Here is a 15,951-nt window from a genome sequence, read left to right as displayed (position 1 = left end):
TATAACATTGTACCCTATTTTTACAAATTAATAAATTAAGTATGAAATGAAATCACCTTATTCACACTTAATTATTTATTTATAAGTTCCTACTTACAAAGTTTACGTACTGCGAAGCAAGTGTTCAAAGTGTCCTCCGTTCTGATCATCTGATGAAGGCACAGTCTAGCACAGCGAAGCGTAGGTTTTTCGCTTTAGTTTTCGCAACACATAAACGTTTTGTCTCACAGTTTCACTAAAACAATCCTTTAACACTGTTTATCTCTTCTGCGCATACCAGTCGTTTCAAGTCACTCCAAAAATCCATTGGTGTCAGGTCCGAGGATCGTGGTGACCAAGCTACTGGACCCCTCTTCCAATCCACTGTTCACCAAACGTATTATTCGCGCACTTGACGTCCTTATTGTGGTGCACCATCCTGCTGGTAGTAGAGCATTTGGTGTAACGCTAAGGGTACGTCATCAAGCATTTCGTTAAGACGTCTTGCAGACACTCCAAGCACCATTTTGATTAAATTATTCGTTGTTTGAATACGCTTCAGACATTTTTGTATTATTTATAACGTGATTTGTGTTTGATGGATTTCTCACTTTTTTACAAGTGTCAAAAAGACATTTTAAAGACAATAGATTGCAATAGATATTTAAAAATACAATAAAAAGTAAAAAAGTCTCCATCGCCATCGCCAACAAGTGATGTGCATGCGTTACGATAATTAGTGGTGTGTTTAACAGATTGTCGATAAAATAAAATACTCAAGATTAAAAAAAAATTTTTTCGGGCATTATTTTTTTACGGATTTGTGTTCAGTATCAGTAATATAGTAACCTCTGTAAATATGGCAAGAATGCAAAGTAACACCCTGTATATAGTAGGATTATTCGAACGTTGAGTACTATTACCGCAGTGGATAGTGAGCACATATTTTGATTACTTTGTGTGTTTCAAACCAAAAGTACAGTTGGACAAGTGCCCAACCCAGTTACACTAACACTATCTATACAAACTCAACAGTAAAAAGTATAGTTTAAAAACTTTAGTAGATTATCTCTCAATTAATTTTTGATTTTCTCAACTTACCATTCCCATACTCTCAAACTCTTGTCGTCGGAGGTGGTGACAAATCTTCTGTTTTCGTCGACGAAGGTGATTGTGTTGACGGCGCCTAAATGTCTGTCGTATTCTTGCACTATTTCGCCGCTTCTGCTGTCCCACTGTTAAAAAAAAAGTTAAAATACCTTACTGAACAAAACAATTATTCTAACTATGCCCGTTATCGTCTACCTGAATTCAGGCAGACATCATCATTTTAGCCAATAACAGTCCATTGCTGGTGGACGTAAGGCCTCCTCTTAGAAGTGCTACAAAGCATGTTAGCCCGCTTTCACCTATCCTCTGCCTGTCATAACGACGAACGGTTCGTACTTTAGCCGTAGTTATATTATATCCTTTTTGTTAGAATTATTTATGTTTAATAGAGCAATTATCTAATGGATGATAGTATGACATTCCTATACTGTGCGGTTCCGTGGACGTTATAAGAGGTAACAAAGGAATAATAAAATATTCGAACAACAGGCCTCTTAAACCCGTCTGTGGTCCCCCAGCCTGAGGAGTGTAGGCCAAATCTTATACTTGCCTTTGATAAATTAGAAAGTCGTGCTTTTGCAGTGCAGACAACATGACCTGATGATGGTAAAAACTCACACATAATTATAATCTTCTTGTATAAGGTGCCGGCCACGAAGAAATGTTGCTTATCCGCGTCGGGGTTTAACTTCTCACGGCTTTATGACCTGTTAACCTAAGATACGCGCCATTATATCGTTTTATCGATGTCAGACGATAAGCCCATACATTTGTCGTCTGACATCATCGACAAAACTCTATCATAGCGTGCATCCTAAAGTCCGGTCGCCGAGCAGATAGATTGAGTGTGCGACCGCGACAGCAACTTATTGCGCGCGAGCGTTAAGGATGGGTAGCTTGGGGTCGTTTAGGCGCGGTCCAATTGCGAATTGGACCAATCGTGAAAAAATCACAAATTCGCGATTAGTCCAATTCGCGATTGGTCCAATTCGCTATTGGTCCAATTCGCGATTGGTCCAATTCGCTATTGGGCCAATTCGCTATTGGTCCAATTCGTAATTGGTCCAAAATAAAAGGATATCCAAAATGAAAGAAATAAGGAGGTTATTCAACTTTTACTACTATTGCAGAAAAAAGCGAATTGGTCCAATTACGAATTGGATCAATTGCGAATTGGACCAATCGCGCCTAAACGGCTTGGGGTCATTGGACGAAATTCTATCTGCTCGGCGACCGGATTTTAGTCCTGATCACAACAATGATGATATTGATGATGACTCACGCATATGATCTTTTTATCTGAAGTGCCGGCTACAAAGAGATGCTGTTTGTCCGCGTCAGGGTTGAACTTGACGCAATACGGGACTTTGCGCGACGTGAACCGCGACACGCATTCACCCGTGTATGTCTCACGCTTTATGACCTTCTAATCTAGGACGAGCACCGTTTTATCGGTGATAGACGATAAGCCCATACATTTGTCGTCTGACATCGATAAAACTCTATCATAGCGCGCATCCTAAAGTCCGGACGCCGAGCAGATAGATTGAGTGTGCGAGCGCGACAGCAACATAATTGCGCGCGAGCGTTAAGGATGGGTAACTTGGGGTCATTGGACGAAATTCTATCTGCTCGGCGACCGGATTTTAGTCCTGATGACAATAATGATGATATTGATGATGACTCACGCATATGATCTTCTTATCTGATGTGCCGGCTACAAAGAGATGTTGTTTGTCCGCGTCGGGGTTGAACTTTACGCAATACGGCACTTTGCGCGACGTGAACCGCGACACGCATTCACCAGTCTCCGTGTCCCACAGCTTTATGTAGCGGTCGTACGCTAGAATAAAATAGGTAAATGTTATTAAAAGAAAATGGCAGCAGCTGAGTAGTTGAAACGAATAATTCCGTTTAAAAAGTAGGGGACACCCTAGTCAATATAGACTAAGAGCTAGTGAACGCCAGACCTACGTTATTTTATAAAGGCTGAAACTTTGTCAGCGCATGCTCCCAACATAGCTATGAACCATGGCCAAACATGGAGTTTGGGTCATGGTGGCTTTGGCAGACAGACGGTACTAAAGGTGTGTAAAATACCAACTTAATTACGTCAAAGTATAAAGGCTGATTTTTTGATATTTCCTTCAAAATGTTATTAGAAATGACGTCAGTCATTGACAGACACCTACCATGGTGGCAGACCTTAGCCAGACACCTTAAAGTTCATGAAAATGTAGTCCTACTTACGTCATACTATAAAAGCTGATATTTACATAAAATATTTGAACTATCATTTGATGAAGTTCCCTCATCAGCCAGACACTTCTGATGGTTCCTTCGCCTTGCCAGACAGCTTTTAGGGTGGCTGAAAGTGCGAACGCGAGGCACTATAAATATTGTTTTTTGTACTTTTTCTTAAGTTACTCAAGTATTTGAGTCTGTAAATCATCATCTCATGTTGATGAGCTGATGATGGAAGGTAAGTACAACTCCTTAAGGCTTAGGAGTTGGAGGACAATTCTTTAACCAGTATATATAAGTATAGTTTCTAAAGTTATTTGGGTGTTTGCATCAGCTAGTCATCATCCCATGTTGATGGAAGGTACAACTCCTTAACGCTTAGGAGTTGTAGGATAATTCACGTCATGCTCCCCGGCGGAACTACTTTTGATTTAACTAGTGTAAGTTTCTAAAATAAATCTTTGAAATGTCTATAAAATTCTAGTCCTATTTAAAAAAAAACTATGTCTCAGGTTTCGCCGTATTTTGTTATTGAAAGTGGTTGCGCTGCAGAGTATCCTTCCAGCGAAACCATCACGATATATCTATTACTATGCATAGTATAATCAAATTTATAGTATCAAATAATTCTATAACAATTCTATATTGAATTAGGACCCCCAAAACCTTACTAGAATTTATATACACGGAAAATGTGATGCCACAAATTTTCTCTTCAAAATAGTTGCTAAACGCCTAGAGTAAAGTTCTTAGCAACATTAGCATTAACATAGGTAATGCTAATGTTGCTAAGAACTTTACTCTAGGCAACTTTCAGAGGTAATCACTTTAAAATTAGGGATTACCTAAGCCTTAAGGAGTTGTACTTACCTTCCATCATCAGCTCATCAACATGAGATGATGATTTACAGACTCAACTACTTGAGTAACTTAAGAAAAAGTACAAAAAATAATATTTATGGTGCCTCGCGTTCGCACTTTCAGCCACCCTAAAAGCTGTCTGGCAAGGCGAAGGAACCATCAGAAGTGTCTGGCTGATGAGGAAACTTCATCAAATGATAGTTTAAATATTTTATGTAAATATCAGCTTTTATAGTATGACGTAAGTAGGACTACATTTTCATGAACTTTAAGGTGTCTGGCAAAGGTCTGCCACCATGGTAGGTGTTTGTCAATGAATGACGTCATTTCTAATAAAATTTTGAAGGAAATATCAAAAAATCAGCCTTTATACTTTGACGTAATTAAGTTGGTATTTTACACACCTTTAGTACCGTCTGTCTGCCAAAGCCACCATGACCCAAACTTCATGTTTGGCCATGGTTCTTAGCTATGTTGGGAGCATGTGCTGACAAACTTTCAGCCTTTATAAAATAACGTAGGTCTGGCGTTCACTAGCTCTTAGTCTAATAGACATTCTATTCGGCTGTCAAAACTCGGCCCTCGGTAGATTTTGTATGGCAATGAGGACTGCCATGATCACATTGTAAACTGAACTAACAGAAAAATTATTTATTACCGAACTTTTTAAGAAATTTCATCAGTAGTTTGAATCGACCAATAATCATAGGCTACCTATGCAAACTAAAGCAAAGTTTTACAATTTATAATGATTATTGTTGGTTATTTTTCATCAGGTAATAATTTGACCTGTACTAATATTTTAAAATGTAAACGTTCACATACCAGCTGAAAGGAACTGATTGCCAGCGTTATTGAAGTTAACGTCTCTAACAGCCTGCCGGTGCCCGAAGTATGTGCGAATACAGCGTCTGTCACCGTAAACTTCCCAAATCTGAAAATAACAATGAAATAAAAAAGCTTCTTCTAATAAAGGAAATTTTGTAAGTCACATTTATTTATTATTTAAGTACCTTACAAAAGATACAAATCTTGGGATTAAGGGCTATCTGCCTACTTAACGGGACTAATGATACCCTTGTACTCCCCATTCCTGTATAGCTAGGCTAGATAGCTTGCACAAACAAATGTATTTCGTATAAACAACAAACGTGCCATATTTTGTGTGATATTCGAAATAAGGTGACGCAAATCGATTAAAAGTTTACCCCTGACTTTATTTTGCTTGGCACAACTGAAATAAGGTTTCATTGTTAAACAAACTTTTTTCCCAACTTTTTCTGTCCCACCTAAACTCGAGGTAGAATATTAGTAAACTGAGGGATTCATCATCATTTCTGCCATAGGGCTTTCCACGTTGATCGATTGGTAGCGGCCTGCATCCAGCGCTTCCCTGCTACCTTTACGATGTCGTCGGTCGGTTACTGAGGGATTATGTTTAAAGAAATGAATTTTAATTTCTGTGACTGGTCTGGGTGTGACTATGTATAATATTTATGTATTTAAAAAAAAAGTATATCCGTTAAGCTAGCACCCATAACAAGCATTAAGTTGCTTACTTTGGGGCTAGATGGCGCTGTGTGAAATTGTCCAAAGATTTATTATTATTTATTTATAAATATCAACATTACCTTGACCCTACAGTCCATGCCAGCTGAGAGCATAAGATGAGCCGTGGCGGGGAACCACCGCACCGCCGCGATGCCTTTCGTGTGCCCCTTCCACGTGTGGATGTGTGCCTGCAACGGACGAACAAACATGTGAGCATATTCCTTTCCCAATCTGTCTAAAGCCTGGTCCGTGAGCACGTAGAATTTTGTCCAATGACCCCAAGCTACCCATCCTTGTCGCTCGCGCGTAATTATATTGCTGTCGCGACTGTGCGACGCGCGCCCGCAGTGAGTGTGCGTCGCACAGTCGCGACGTGTTTTCCCAGTCGTGTTGTTTTCCCATTCGGAAAACATAGGTTTTCCGAATGGGAAAACAACAGAAACGAGACACAATAGTTTACAATGGTTTTAACAATCGTCATAACAGGTGCCCGTAGCACGCACCCAGAACTCTAAAAGTCAAAAAGTCAAAAATTTTTTATTTGCATAGACTATTAGTGCTTACAAATCGTCAAATATTTTGCTCTTAAGGAGCCTCTACATGTCTCATAATCTTTTTACCCTACCAGCGCTTCGAGACCAACATTTGGCAACTGCTGAGAAGAAGCGCCGCAACAAACTCAGTCACCACTGTCTGCCGGTTAATATAAATAAATAAATAAATAATATCTCTCTCATAAAATTGGTTAATGTTGTTGGTATGCCTAAATAAACAAAATAATTTTGTATATGAGATAATATCGTAGTTGTACTTGTAACCTACCTTAGGTAGGAAGCACTTGTCTGGTGGAGTGTCGCTCCGCAGCTGAGTTTCACTGCGCGGCGCCTCCACCCACGAGCGGCCCTGGTAGTCGCACGCCTTGTCCACTGCAAACAAATAACAAGCATGTAAACATAATACAGACTGCCACGACTCTGGTTGTAGACTTGGTGAGCCACCATAAACAAATATCATAATTTTATAACAATACAACAGATTTTTTAGTCTTTACAAAATGTAAAAATTTTAATATTCAAATTACCGAGTAGTAACAACACAAAACTGCTTTGCTATTTTATTGTTGTATTTAAAACAATTTAGGATCACAATATTTTGAAACAAAAATGTGTAATTAATTAATGCTAAAAGCATTATCTTTAACTAGACTTCAGAAAAAGCAACAACAAATAGAAACTCAACTTACAATGGAATATAGATTTCTCCTCCAAAGGCTTGTCATCTTCCACTTTGCCTTTCTTCTGTCTTTTAGCTAATATTTCTTCTAATTCTTTCGCTTCATCCCCTTCTGGTTTCATTACCCTGAAATAAATAAATTAAGAAATATTTCTATCAAATTTTAAAATCAATAAACAGTTTTTGAGCAAATTGCAACTGGCTATGTTTCCAATGAGAATGAAAAGTATATTTGGTATGATTTTATAGGAATCTATTTGGTAAGGAATATGAGAAATACTAAAAATTTAATTAACAAATACCTTTTTTCTCCAACATATCCTCCCCAAGGTCCCAGGAAGCCAGTGACATCCTCAGGGTTATCGTTCTTGTTCCGTTTCTTTTTGTCAAGTGGCCTTTTCTTTATCGTCTCAAACACTGACTTGCCTTCGGACTCTGGTGGTGGTGCTACCATTGCTGACACTGAAAATATTATTAATAAAAAAAAAATAGAAATTGTACTAAATAGGTTCTCTATGAGAATCAAAATTAAATATCAATCATTTGAAAAAACACAATTATTATAAATAGAAAAAAAAATTCCAGTTATTATATTAAGAAGTACATAATATGTAATTATTAGAAAAGTTAACGACTATTAGCCAAAGCCTCTGGTCAAAATTGCTTTGAAGGCAAATTCAGAAATTTCTCAATAACCCTCTAATATCTCAATAGATTCCTGCTGATACAAACTTGATTTATGTTTTCACATACCAACAATACCATCTGCTGGACCAGCATCGCCATCAGTAGAAGGATCCACAGCATAACCGTAACTTGTGAATGTTCTCCGCTGGTTCTCAAACTGAAAGTCACTGATATGTGCCTTTTCCACAAAGCCTGACAACATGTTTCGATTTGCCTTCATCTGTTGGGTCTGAAAAGGATTCTCTGGACCAAATGTGGGTGCATAGAGTTCCTCATACTTCGGGTTGTGCATTAACTCCTGATTAGCAGGTACTAGCACTCTTGTGTCGTCATTATTCTGTAAATAGTAAGTCATTAGTAAGGGCATGGACTTATAGATAGACATCTAAATCAACTTTGTTTACAATATTTCAGACTCCATTTAACCTTGGTATAAGGGATGAAATACTTACAGTGGGCATCACCACAGGTGCAGCACAAACCTGCATCGTTTTAGCTACGGATAAACTAGGATCAACAGGTTTTAAATGCGTCAACATACTTTCATTGCTGTGCTGTTTAACTATCTCTGAGTCATTGTCCCCTTCGTCCTCTGAACTGCTACCGTAATTCTGGATGTTAAGCATTTTGTGCCGTTATATAATTTGTCCAATTTATGTTGGTTAATCTTATTAAAAACTTAATTTCTTTAAATTTTAATAAATGCGCACACCAACCAAACACAAATCATAATGTGTCAAAATGACATTTAATTGATCACAGATAAGAAATCTTTCCACAGAAATGATGTTGCCATATAAATAGAGTTTACATTCTCGGCAATTTTAATGATGAATGAATGAACGAAACCATTTGAATGTTTTTATTGCATCCAAGGCAACCAACTTTAAGACAAAAATCATTAAAGTCAGGTGACGAGCTCTTGTGACATTTCTCAATTCCTCAAAAATAAATTCAGAAAATAAACTAAAATCTCGGAAAAATGGCTTTGCAGGCGGCTGTTAAGGGAAAACTAATCAGTGTCATCGGTGATGAGGTATTTATTATGCATATCTTAGCCCTAAATGCATTAAATTAGTGGAAAAAAATTGACAAAGAAGTGTCGCATTTCTGAAACTGTTTTACCCATTATTTTGGCTATAAATCGGCTGAAATTGATTACAGGATACATGCGTCGGATTCCTTCTTGGTGGTATCGGCGAGATTAACAAGAACAGACACCCGAATTTCATGGTTGTTGACAAGAGTAAGTATATTTATCCAAAGGACCCGCCCTAGCCACTAGGTTTCCCCAAAAATATTGCCCAAATATCGTCATAAAGACTACTGCGTTAATCTCTAAACATTCATAGAAATCTCATCAAAATACATCATCATTTGGGGTCATATTGTCAATAATTTGTAACAAAATCAATTGTAAAACTTTCAGACACAGCGGTGAGTGAAATTGAGGAGTGTTTCAAGAGGTTCGTGAAGCGCGATGACATCGACATCATCCTCATCAACCAGAACATCGCTGAGCTGGTCCGACATGTGATCGACGCCCACACCGCCCCCGTGCCTGCTGTACTTGAGATCCCCTCCAAAGACCACCCCTATGATGCTAGCAAGGACTCCATTCTGCGTCGTGCTAAGGTAATTTGAAATAATATCAACTATAATTTGATGAAATAAAACAAAGGTTTACTTTCAAGGTTCAATTTCATTTCAAATTAATTTTAATCATGTATGTGAAATTTAGGACTCACTTGCGAAATCATTACTTTCCAATGACTGCATTTGTTTACTTATTTGAGATCTAAATAAATAAACAATAATAAAACTGTAAAAGGGTTGCTACAATAATTCTGATGATTCATATTGGTAATACATTGTTTTTTTAAGTGTTCCAATACAATTTACAGTTATTTACAATTAATTTCCAGGGAACTTAAAAATTAAAAACTACATACAAAAGTAATATTTACAGAAAATAAAATTCTATATCTTGTTAGATAAGAAAAAAGTTTCTTAAATTTTGTGTTGTCTTATTTGATACTAACCATTTTTTTTTCTTCTTTCCAGGGCATGTTCAACCCAGACGACTTGGTACGCTAACAAAGTTAATTTATTGCATGATATTTTTGTTTTCTGAACCAGACTGGCATTTGGCACTTGTAAATATGCCAACCAATCGAAATCTAACCACTAATTTAAATCATTAAGTCCATTTAATGTGTGCAATTTAAAATAATCTGTTTGAGGTTTTAAACTACCTAACGATACATTCCACAAACCAAATAAAATTATTTTAAATCCGTCAAACTTTACCAGTTGTGCAATTCATAAAAGAAAAATTATTCAAATATGGTTAAAATATGTAATACAGAGTATTAATCTTGTATAGATTTGTTGAACTTGTAATATAGAAGTTAAAACACCATGTTTATTGTTTTATTTTATATGATGTGCATGTTGTGTGATGGCAGAGCTGTTAAGTGTGTAATGGCCGTTAAAAAACCCACTAACAATGTTTAATAAGTGTTTAAGTGTTCCCCAGGAAATGTTAAAATGATTCAGAAAATGTTTTGTGCATTTCTTTTGTTTGTTGTGAGGCTGAGTTCTATCTAACAGGTATGCAATATTGTTTTTTATGATATTAATCAAATTGGCATTGTATTTATTTATGCATTCTAGATGTGTAGATTATTAATTTTTGTCATATTTTTATTTTCAGTCGATGTTTGGAGCTGATAACTACAGCAATTAATAACTTTAATGTTTATATTCTACTATCTACTATTATATCGTAGGTATAATTAATTATTAACTATTATCGATGTCGTCGTATTACTAAAATATTAAATTCATCAATGTACCTGTTAACATAGTGGAAATGTTATGAAAATATTAAACTACTAAATTATATTCAAATGTTTATTTATTTTCAAATATCATTAACAAACTTACATAATAATACTTATGCTATACACACAGAAAATATAATACAAACAATATTTTGTGCACACAACCTATGAGTAGAACAGTTATCAGGTAACAAATCGGTATTTGGTATCGACAGTGAGATTAGAGATATACCCGTAGCTTAGAATTAAGTAATGTGTTAGTTTAGGTGCGTTTACTCGTCGAATTCGGCGACGTCGTTTTCGGTCTTCTTGTGTCCGACCCAGTCCCATTTGGAGTAGTGGAGCTTGGTCTTCTTGAACTTGGGGTTCTTGGAGGTGATGCGGACAAAGATGCGCCGACCGAAGAGTGGCTGCAGTTGCCTGAAGTTGTCCACGAGAGGCAGGTTCAGGTTGGACAGGAGGCCGCGGAAGTTGTCCATCTAAAAAGTGAAGAACAAAATTGATGAGCAAAAGTCGGGATTCAGGAGCTACGGCTTGACTGTCGACTGAGTAAAGCTAGTAAATCCAGTAATAATGATGATCCCTTTACGTGATTGGTGATAAAGGTGCTGATTAAAAAAAAACAAAGATGGCAAGATTGTACCAGTAGCAGATGCTATCCTAGAAATCATCTCTTCAGGCGATATTATTATTACACTACAGGGGCTTGCTCTCGTAGATTTAGGACTTAAGATTCAAACTCAAATAACGATTCTGATTTTCACCTGGAAGACAGAAATCGGGAGGTAGTCAGAGAAGACAACCCACGTGACGGCCTCAGCGCAGGGAGGGGTGGTGAGGGATCCCTTGTAGGTGTAGAAACGCTCGGTGTCCAGACCAGACAGGATGGAAGACAGGGAGAAGGTATGGGGCAGCTGCATGCTGGTGTTGTAGTTCTCGATGGCGGACAGGTTCTTGACGATGGGAGTCAGCAGCTTGGCGTCGAATTCCACAACCTGAGAAGTAATGGAACAGTTGTAGACAGCTGAATAAAGATCCTTAATATCATAAGGATTGAATTGATTTTCGAGTGGATGGAAGAAGTAGATAGCGGAATAAATTACCTGGTAGAAGAAGGCAAGGACGCAAAGACCATCGGGGTGCTGGAGAGCTTCAGCGAGGTTCCTGTATTTCTTGTTCCTGTGGATGATATGCATCTCGAGAGGCAGGCGCATATCGTTGAGGGTGTGCTCGGAACCGCGGTTGTTCTTGTCGCCCCAGTGGAAGTGGAGACCTTCGATTTCGTATTCTGTATCGAGGGGACCTCCGAAGATGTATGGCAGACGGAAACCTTTCTTTTCTTCTTCAGAACTGTATTTCGGGATGGTTAGCGCCACTGAAAACAAATGAAGAGCGTTAAATGACAGAGAAAAGAAGTTACGACGATTCGATCAATGAATGAAAGAAAATTATTGTAGTGGAGTTCAAGATGTATCTTACCAGAATGACCGTTGTTGGTTATAGTGAGCGGCCCAGGCAGAGGATTCTGGTAGCCGATGAGTTCCATAGCTGGGATGGAGATGGGAATGGCTTGGCGGGCGGAGATGGCAATGGGCGACTGTTGCCTGCCGCCGCAAGCGGGGTGCAGCACAGCCCATCGTCTCTGGTCAGAAGCTCTGTAACCCCAGCCGAGGACGAGCGAGGCTGTGAAAAGGAAAATCAGAGACGGTTAAAATTATTTAGGATTAGGACGTTAGATCAGAAAATTATCATGTTGTAATTCGATGTCAAGAGCTCAGTATGTATTATGCCATTGATTTTGGACTATGGTCGCGTTTGGTACGTTATCAATATGGGTTTTTATGTGAACGGCTGAAGTAAATAACTCTGATGCAAAAATTGGGATCACAAATTGCAGTTATGATGGTCTACGTTGATGACCTATTAATCGTGCCTGCATCTAGAGTTGCATAGATAATAAACACATGCACTGCTAGTGCCTGAATGCAGCTGAAATTTGAATTTGCATCGTAATATCTCAATACGTAAGGCACAAGACAAATGTGTACAAAATACGGGCATTCTCAAGGAAATGTTTAGTTACGAGGCGCGTTGTTTTGAGACAGGTGCTCTTTTGTTTCGCGTCGATAATAAATTGTAATGTAAATTGATTTTGTACTTGTTATGTGCCTAAGTATTCGCATTGATGAAAGCATATTGTTACACTGTCATACTGTGAGATTACCGTCGCATTAGTGGAACTATTCATTAAATATATTTCGCGTTCTTAAGTCCTCGTTGCCATAAAAGCTTCTATCAGTGCGATCTATAAATTCGTCTGTCACGAAACTTCTAAAGTATCTAGCTGAGATTTACAAGTATCTTTTGTAAATAATGCGCATTGTTTTACATACATGAACACCAACTCGCGAAACCGAATATCAATCAATCATTACCAATAATAATTCACGCGGCAAATCTCAATTTCAATACGCAAATCAGTATTAATTACGCATTTAATAGGTTTATAATTCAGACATGTACGTACTGAGATTCATTAACAATTTAAAAATGTATCATAAAGTATGTCTTGCCTAATTTAGATTCCCCTTGTGGCGGCGACTAATCAAGTTTAACAGAGCTTTTGAACTTGTCAATTGAATGGGAATTATGCAAAAGTATGCGTATTTTGTCCACCGAAGAATTTATTAGATTCTTTTGACAGCCGCGAATTGATGCCTAGAATCAATTAGCATAGAATAGGTATTTGATACATTATTTTAGTGTGTAGGTTACGTGATCTGCCACCAGATAAAAGGCAAAAGGTGAATGTTGAGCTCTCAAATATGCAAAATTTTGGTAACTAGGCGTTGGCTTTGGAAGTTTGCAGAGGAAAAGGTTGCGGTAAGACAGCCCAAGATACGACAGGATTTTTTATAGCTAGCTGTAGGTACAAAGAATGACTAAAATTAAATCTTAAACTACTTTAGTTAGGTACTAGATAAACTTCACGTTGCAAGGCAATGTAGACGAACAGGATTTGTTTACAATGAGCGACAAAAAACAGAATTCATACATCAGTAATTTCTGTTACATTATAATATGGGTCGCAAAAAGTTATCTTGTGTCGCATTCGTGCCAGGTACAAATAAATAAATTCCTGAATATGTAATGCAAACTTGTTGTAGGACACAACACAATAAAAATGAGCTAAGTAAATAATCTACTTCCTAGGTAATATAAGTTTTGCGGAAGATCGTGCGAGGCTGCGGAACCTAGAGAAATGTGCTAAAACGTATTATCGTTTGGTGTTAGCTTTAGTAATCTAAATCTAGATTTTTCAATGAAACGAATAGATTTGGCGAACGTATTTTTTATACCCGTGACTACTTAGTTGGTTCTACTGGGTCACACTTAATAAAGCTATCGGTAATTTAAATTACCGCGTTTAAATTGAGAGCTCTTAGATTGTTTTAATTGAATGTGTGCCGTAAGTACGTTACCTAATTGCAAAAATTGTAAAACAAACTTAGTTTAATGACCATAGCACGAGTTTGGATGACAAAGTTTGCTTTAAACTTAGTTATTAAATACAATGTGATTAGTAATGTTTAAGTTCATTTATTATTATGCTTTTGTTTGCCTAATCTTCAGGAGATATTAATTATACCTTCCGAAATTGAGTCATCCTAGTAATGATATGAAGGGCTTAATTTTTGTAATTAAGTAACAAAAGAGTTGTCGAGATTAAGGTATTTTATGGCTAATCTGATGAAAGTGATTTTATTAATCACCTAATCGTTTCACAAGTTTTTGACTACAATAATTATATTTTTATAACTAAAAGATTTGCGTAAGATAATTTTTCCGTCTGCGGATGTTTTTATGACTATGGGGTGTTTCTCGTCTGTTATTGTGAAAGTGGCAAAAAGGGATAGTACATTTTTAGGGCGATACTGGTCAACATCTAGGTCGGATTTTTTTCTGGAAGTGCCGAAAAGGAATTGTGGATTTTAGGGTGATTCTGATCACATCTAAGACTGTTTTTTTCTGGAAGTGGCCAAACGGGATAAGTGCATTTTAGCGTGATTCTGGTCAACACCTAGGTATTTTTGTTATTGGAAAATTAACATCCTGTCTGTTTTTTTCTGTAAGTGGCAAAAAAGGATAGTGGATTTTAGGGTCATTCTTATCAACACCTACTAGGTATTTTTTTAATTGGAAGTGGCAAAAAGGATAGGTGATTTTTAGGGTGATTCTGGTCGACAGCTAGGGCGTTTCTGATCACGTAGCAGTGATGTAAAGCAACTCGTTGTTTGGCGGATGTTTTGACGCACCGGCCGCTGCAGGATGAGGCCACGTGTTTTGCGTGTCTCTCATGGATTTTTGCGATGTTGATTAGTGCTAGATGGTTTACAAATATGCTTTTTTCTATCTTTGGCGGACCAATGGTGGATAATATTTTGATTGATTTTTAATTTTTTAAAAGAACAAATAAATGTTTAATTCAATTTTTAATATGATATGAATTTTGTTTTAGTTAAGTAGCTAATACGATTTTTTCAGGGAATATCCATAAATAAAAACACTGTTGCCAAATTATGATAGAAGAATGTTGCAAATAAATATTTTGAATGAAATTAAACCATATTTTTTTAAAAATTAAATGTTATTTTATCCATGCTTTGAAAAATAATATTAAAATTGATGGTTTATTTTGTATTTTGAATATTAATAAACCACTTTTTGAAAATTGTATTTATTTCAATATTATTTTTGATATCGAATTATTGTTTTTAATATTGAATTATTATTTCAATTTATTTAATTACAAATTTAAATATTTTTTTAATTTTTATTTTATTTATTTAAAAAAATTCAACTCACCGTTGACCGCCAAAATGGCGAAGACAGCTGAATAAATGATAGAATTCATATTTCACTTCACTGTTTGTATGAGATGAGGATGAGTGAACTCGATGCTCCTGCTTGGCCGCCGACGGCTTATATACTAATCGAGATATTCCAGTGGTCAGTGGTTTTCAATGGGCGTCGCGTCACCGCTGTGGGAACTAACCCTCCAGTGTGCGAATACTTCGACCGCGCGGTCTCACTCGCCCCAACACTTCGCGAAAATCTGCGAGCAGTCACTAACTCCGTCGTTATAATAGGTCCAAATGGATTAGGAACGGTCATTATGACTTATGAGCATAAGATTCAGGTTTACAGTGGGAGAACGCGATGCAATTTCGCCGAAAAACATAATTAGGTTCTTTTTAAAGTTTTAATGACTTTAATCATCGTAATTGTTTTAAGGCTTATTCCCAAAGGTCTACGACTCTATTGCTCTTCTTTTCCTATTGGGATCATGAAATTTTAAAATTTTCATAGAAATGCTTTCTTATTTTGGTGTCGTGGACCCTGAGAATCAAAGTATGAACTTACATTTATTACTTAAATC

At 37.1% G+C, this 15,951-nt stretch overlaps 3 protein-coding genes across 3 annotated transcripts in view; 1 reads left to right on the top strand and 2 right to left on the bottom strand.

Moving 5' to 3' along the window:
• Nucleotides 1–8,414, bottom strand: part of LOC135074042 (pre-mRNA-processing factor 17) — a 30,749-nt gene extending 22,335 nt beyond the window's left edge. Inside the window, exons 1-9 of the mRNA XM_063968349.1 lie at nucleotides 8,118–8,414; nucleotides 7,732–8,002; nucleotides 7,281–7,440; nucleotides 6,989–7,104; nucleotides 6,568–6,671; nucleotides 5,826–5,933; nucleotides 5,020–5,128; nucleotides 2,778–2,932; nucleotides 1,081–1,214 (exon numbers count right to left, since the gene is read on the bottom strand). Coding sequence (XP_063824419.1) covers nucleotides 1,081–1,214; nucleotides 2,778–2,932; nucleotides 5,020–5,128; nucleotides 5,826–5,933; nucleotides 6,568–6,671; nucleotides 6,989–7,104; nucleotides 7,281–7,440; nucleotides 7,732–8,002; nucleotides 8,118–8,291 — 1,331 coding nt within the window. The 5' untranslated portion in view covers nucleotides 8,292–8,414. The remainder of the gene's footprint in view (nucleotides 1–1,080; nucleotides 1,215–2,777; nucleotides 2,933–5,019; nucleotides 5,129–5,825; nucleotides 5,934–6,567; nucleotides 6,672–6,988; nucleotides 7,105–7,280; nucleotides 7,441–7,731; nucleotides 8,003–8,117) is intronic.
• Nucleotides 8,415–8,555: 141 nt separating this feature from the next.
• Nucleotides 8,556–10,087, top strand: LOC135074039 (V-type proton ATPase subunit F). Its single transcript, XM_063968344.1, has 4 exons — nucleotides 8,556–8,701; nucleotides 8,830–8,911; nucleotides 9,095–9,300; nucleotides 9,730–10,087. Exons 1-4 carry the CDS (start codon nucleotides 8,648–8,650, stop codon nucleotides 9,760–9,762), a joined length of 375 nt encoding a protein of 124 aa, XP_063824414.1. The 5' UTR covers nucleotides 8,556–8,647; the 3' UTR covers nucleotides 9,763–10,087.
• Nucleotides 10,088–10,567: 480 nt separating this feature from the next.
• On the bottom strand, nucleotides 10,568–15,508 carry LOC135074038 (carbonic anhydrase 7). The gene is made up of 5 exons (XM_063968343.1): nucleotides 15,378–15,508; nucleotides 11,991–12,194; nucleotides 11,615–11,886; nucleotides 11,276–11,506; nucleotides 10,568–10,990 (listed from the first exon to the last, which is right to left on the bottom strand). Exons 1-5 carry the CDS (start codon nucleotides 15,424–15,426, stop codon nucleotides 10,784–10,786), a joined length of 963 nt encoding a protein of 320 aa, XP_063824413.1. The 5' UTR covers nucleotides 15,427–15,508; the 3' UTR covers nucleotides 10,568–10,783.
• Nucleotides 15,509–15,951: the final 443 nt, after the last annotated feature.

This window comes from Ostrinia nubilalis, chromosome 8, assembly GCF_963855985.1.
Source record: "Ostrinia nubilalis chromosome 8, ilOstNubi1.1, whole genome shotgun sequence".
Lineage (NCBI taxonomy): Eukaryota > Metazoa > Arthropoda > Insecta > Lepidoptera > Crambidae > Ostrinia > Ostrinia nubilalis.
Note: the sequence above shows the minus strand (reverse complement) of the source record. Positions and strands in the feature narration are given on the sequence as shown.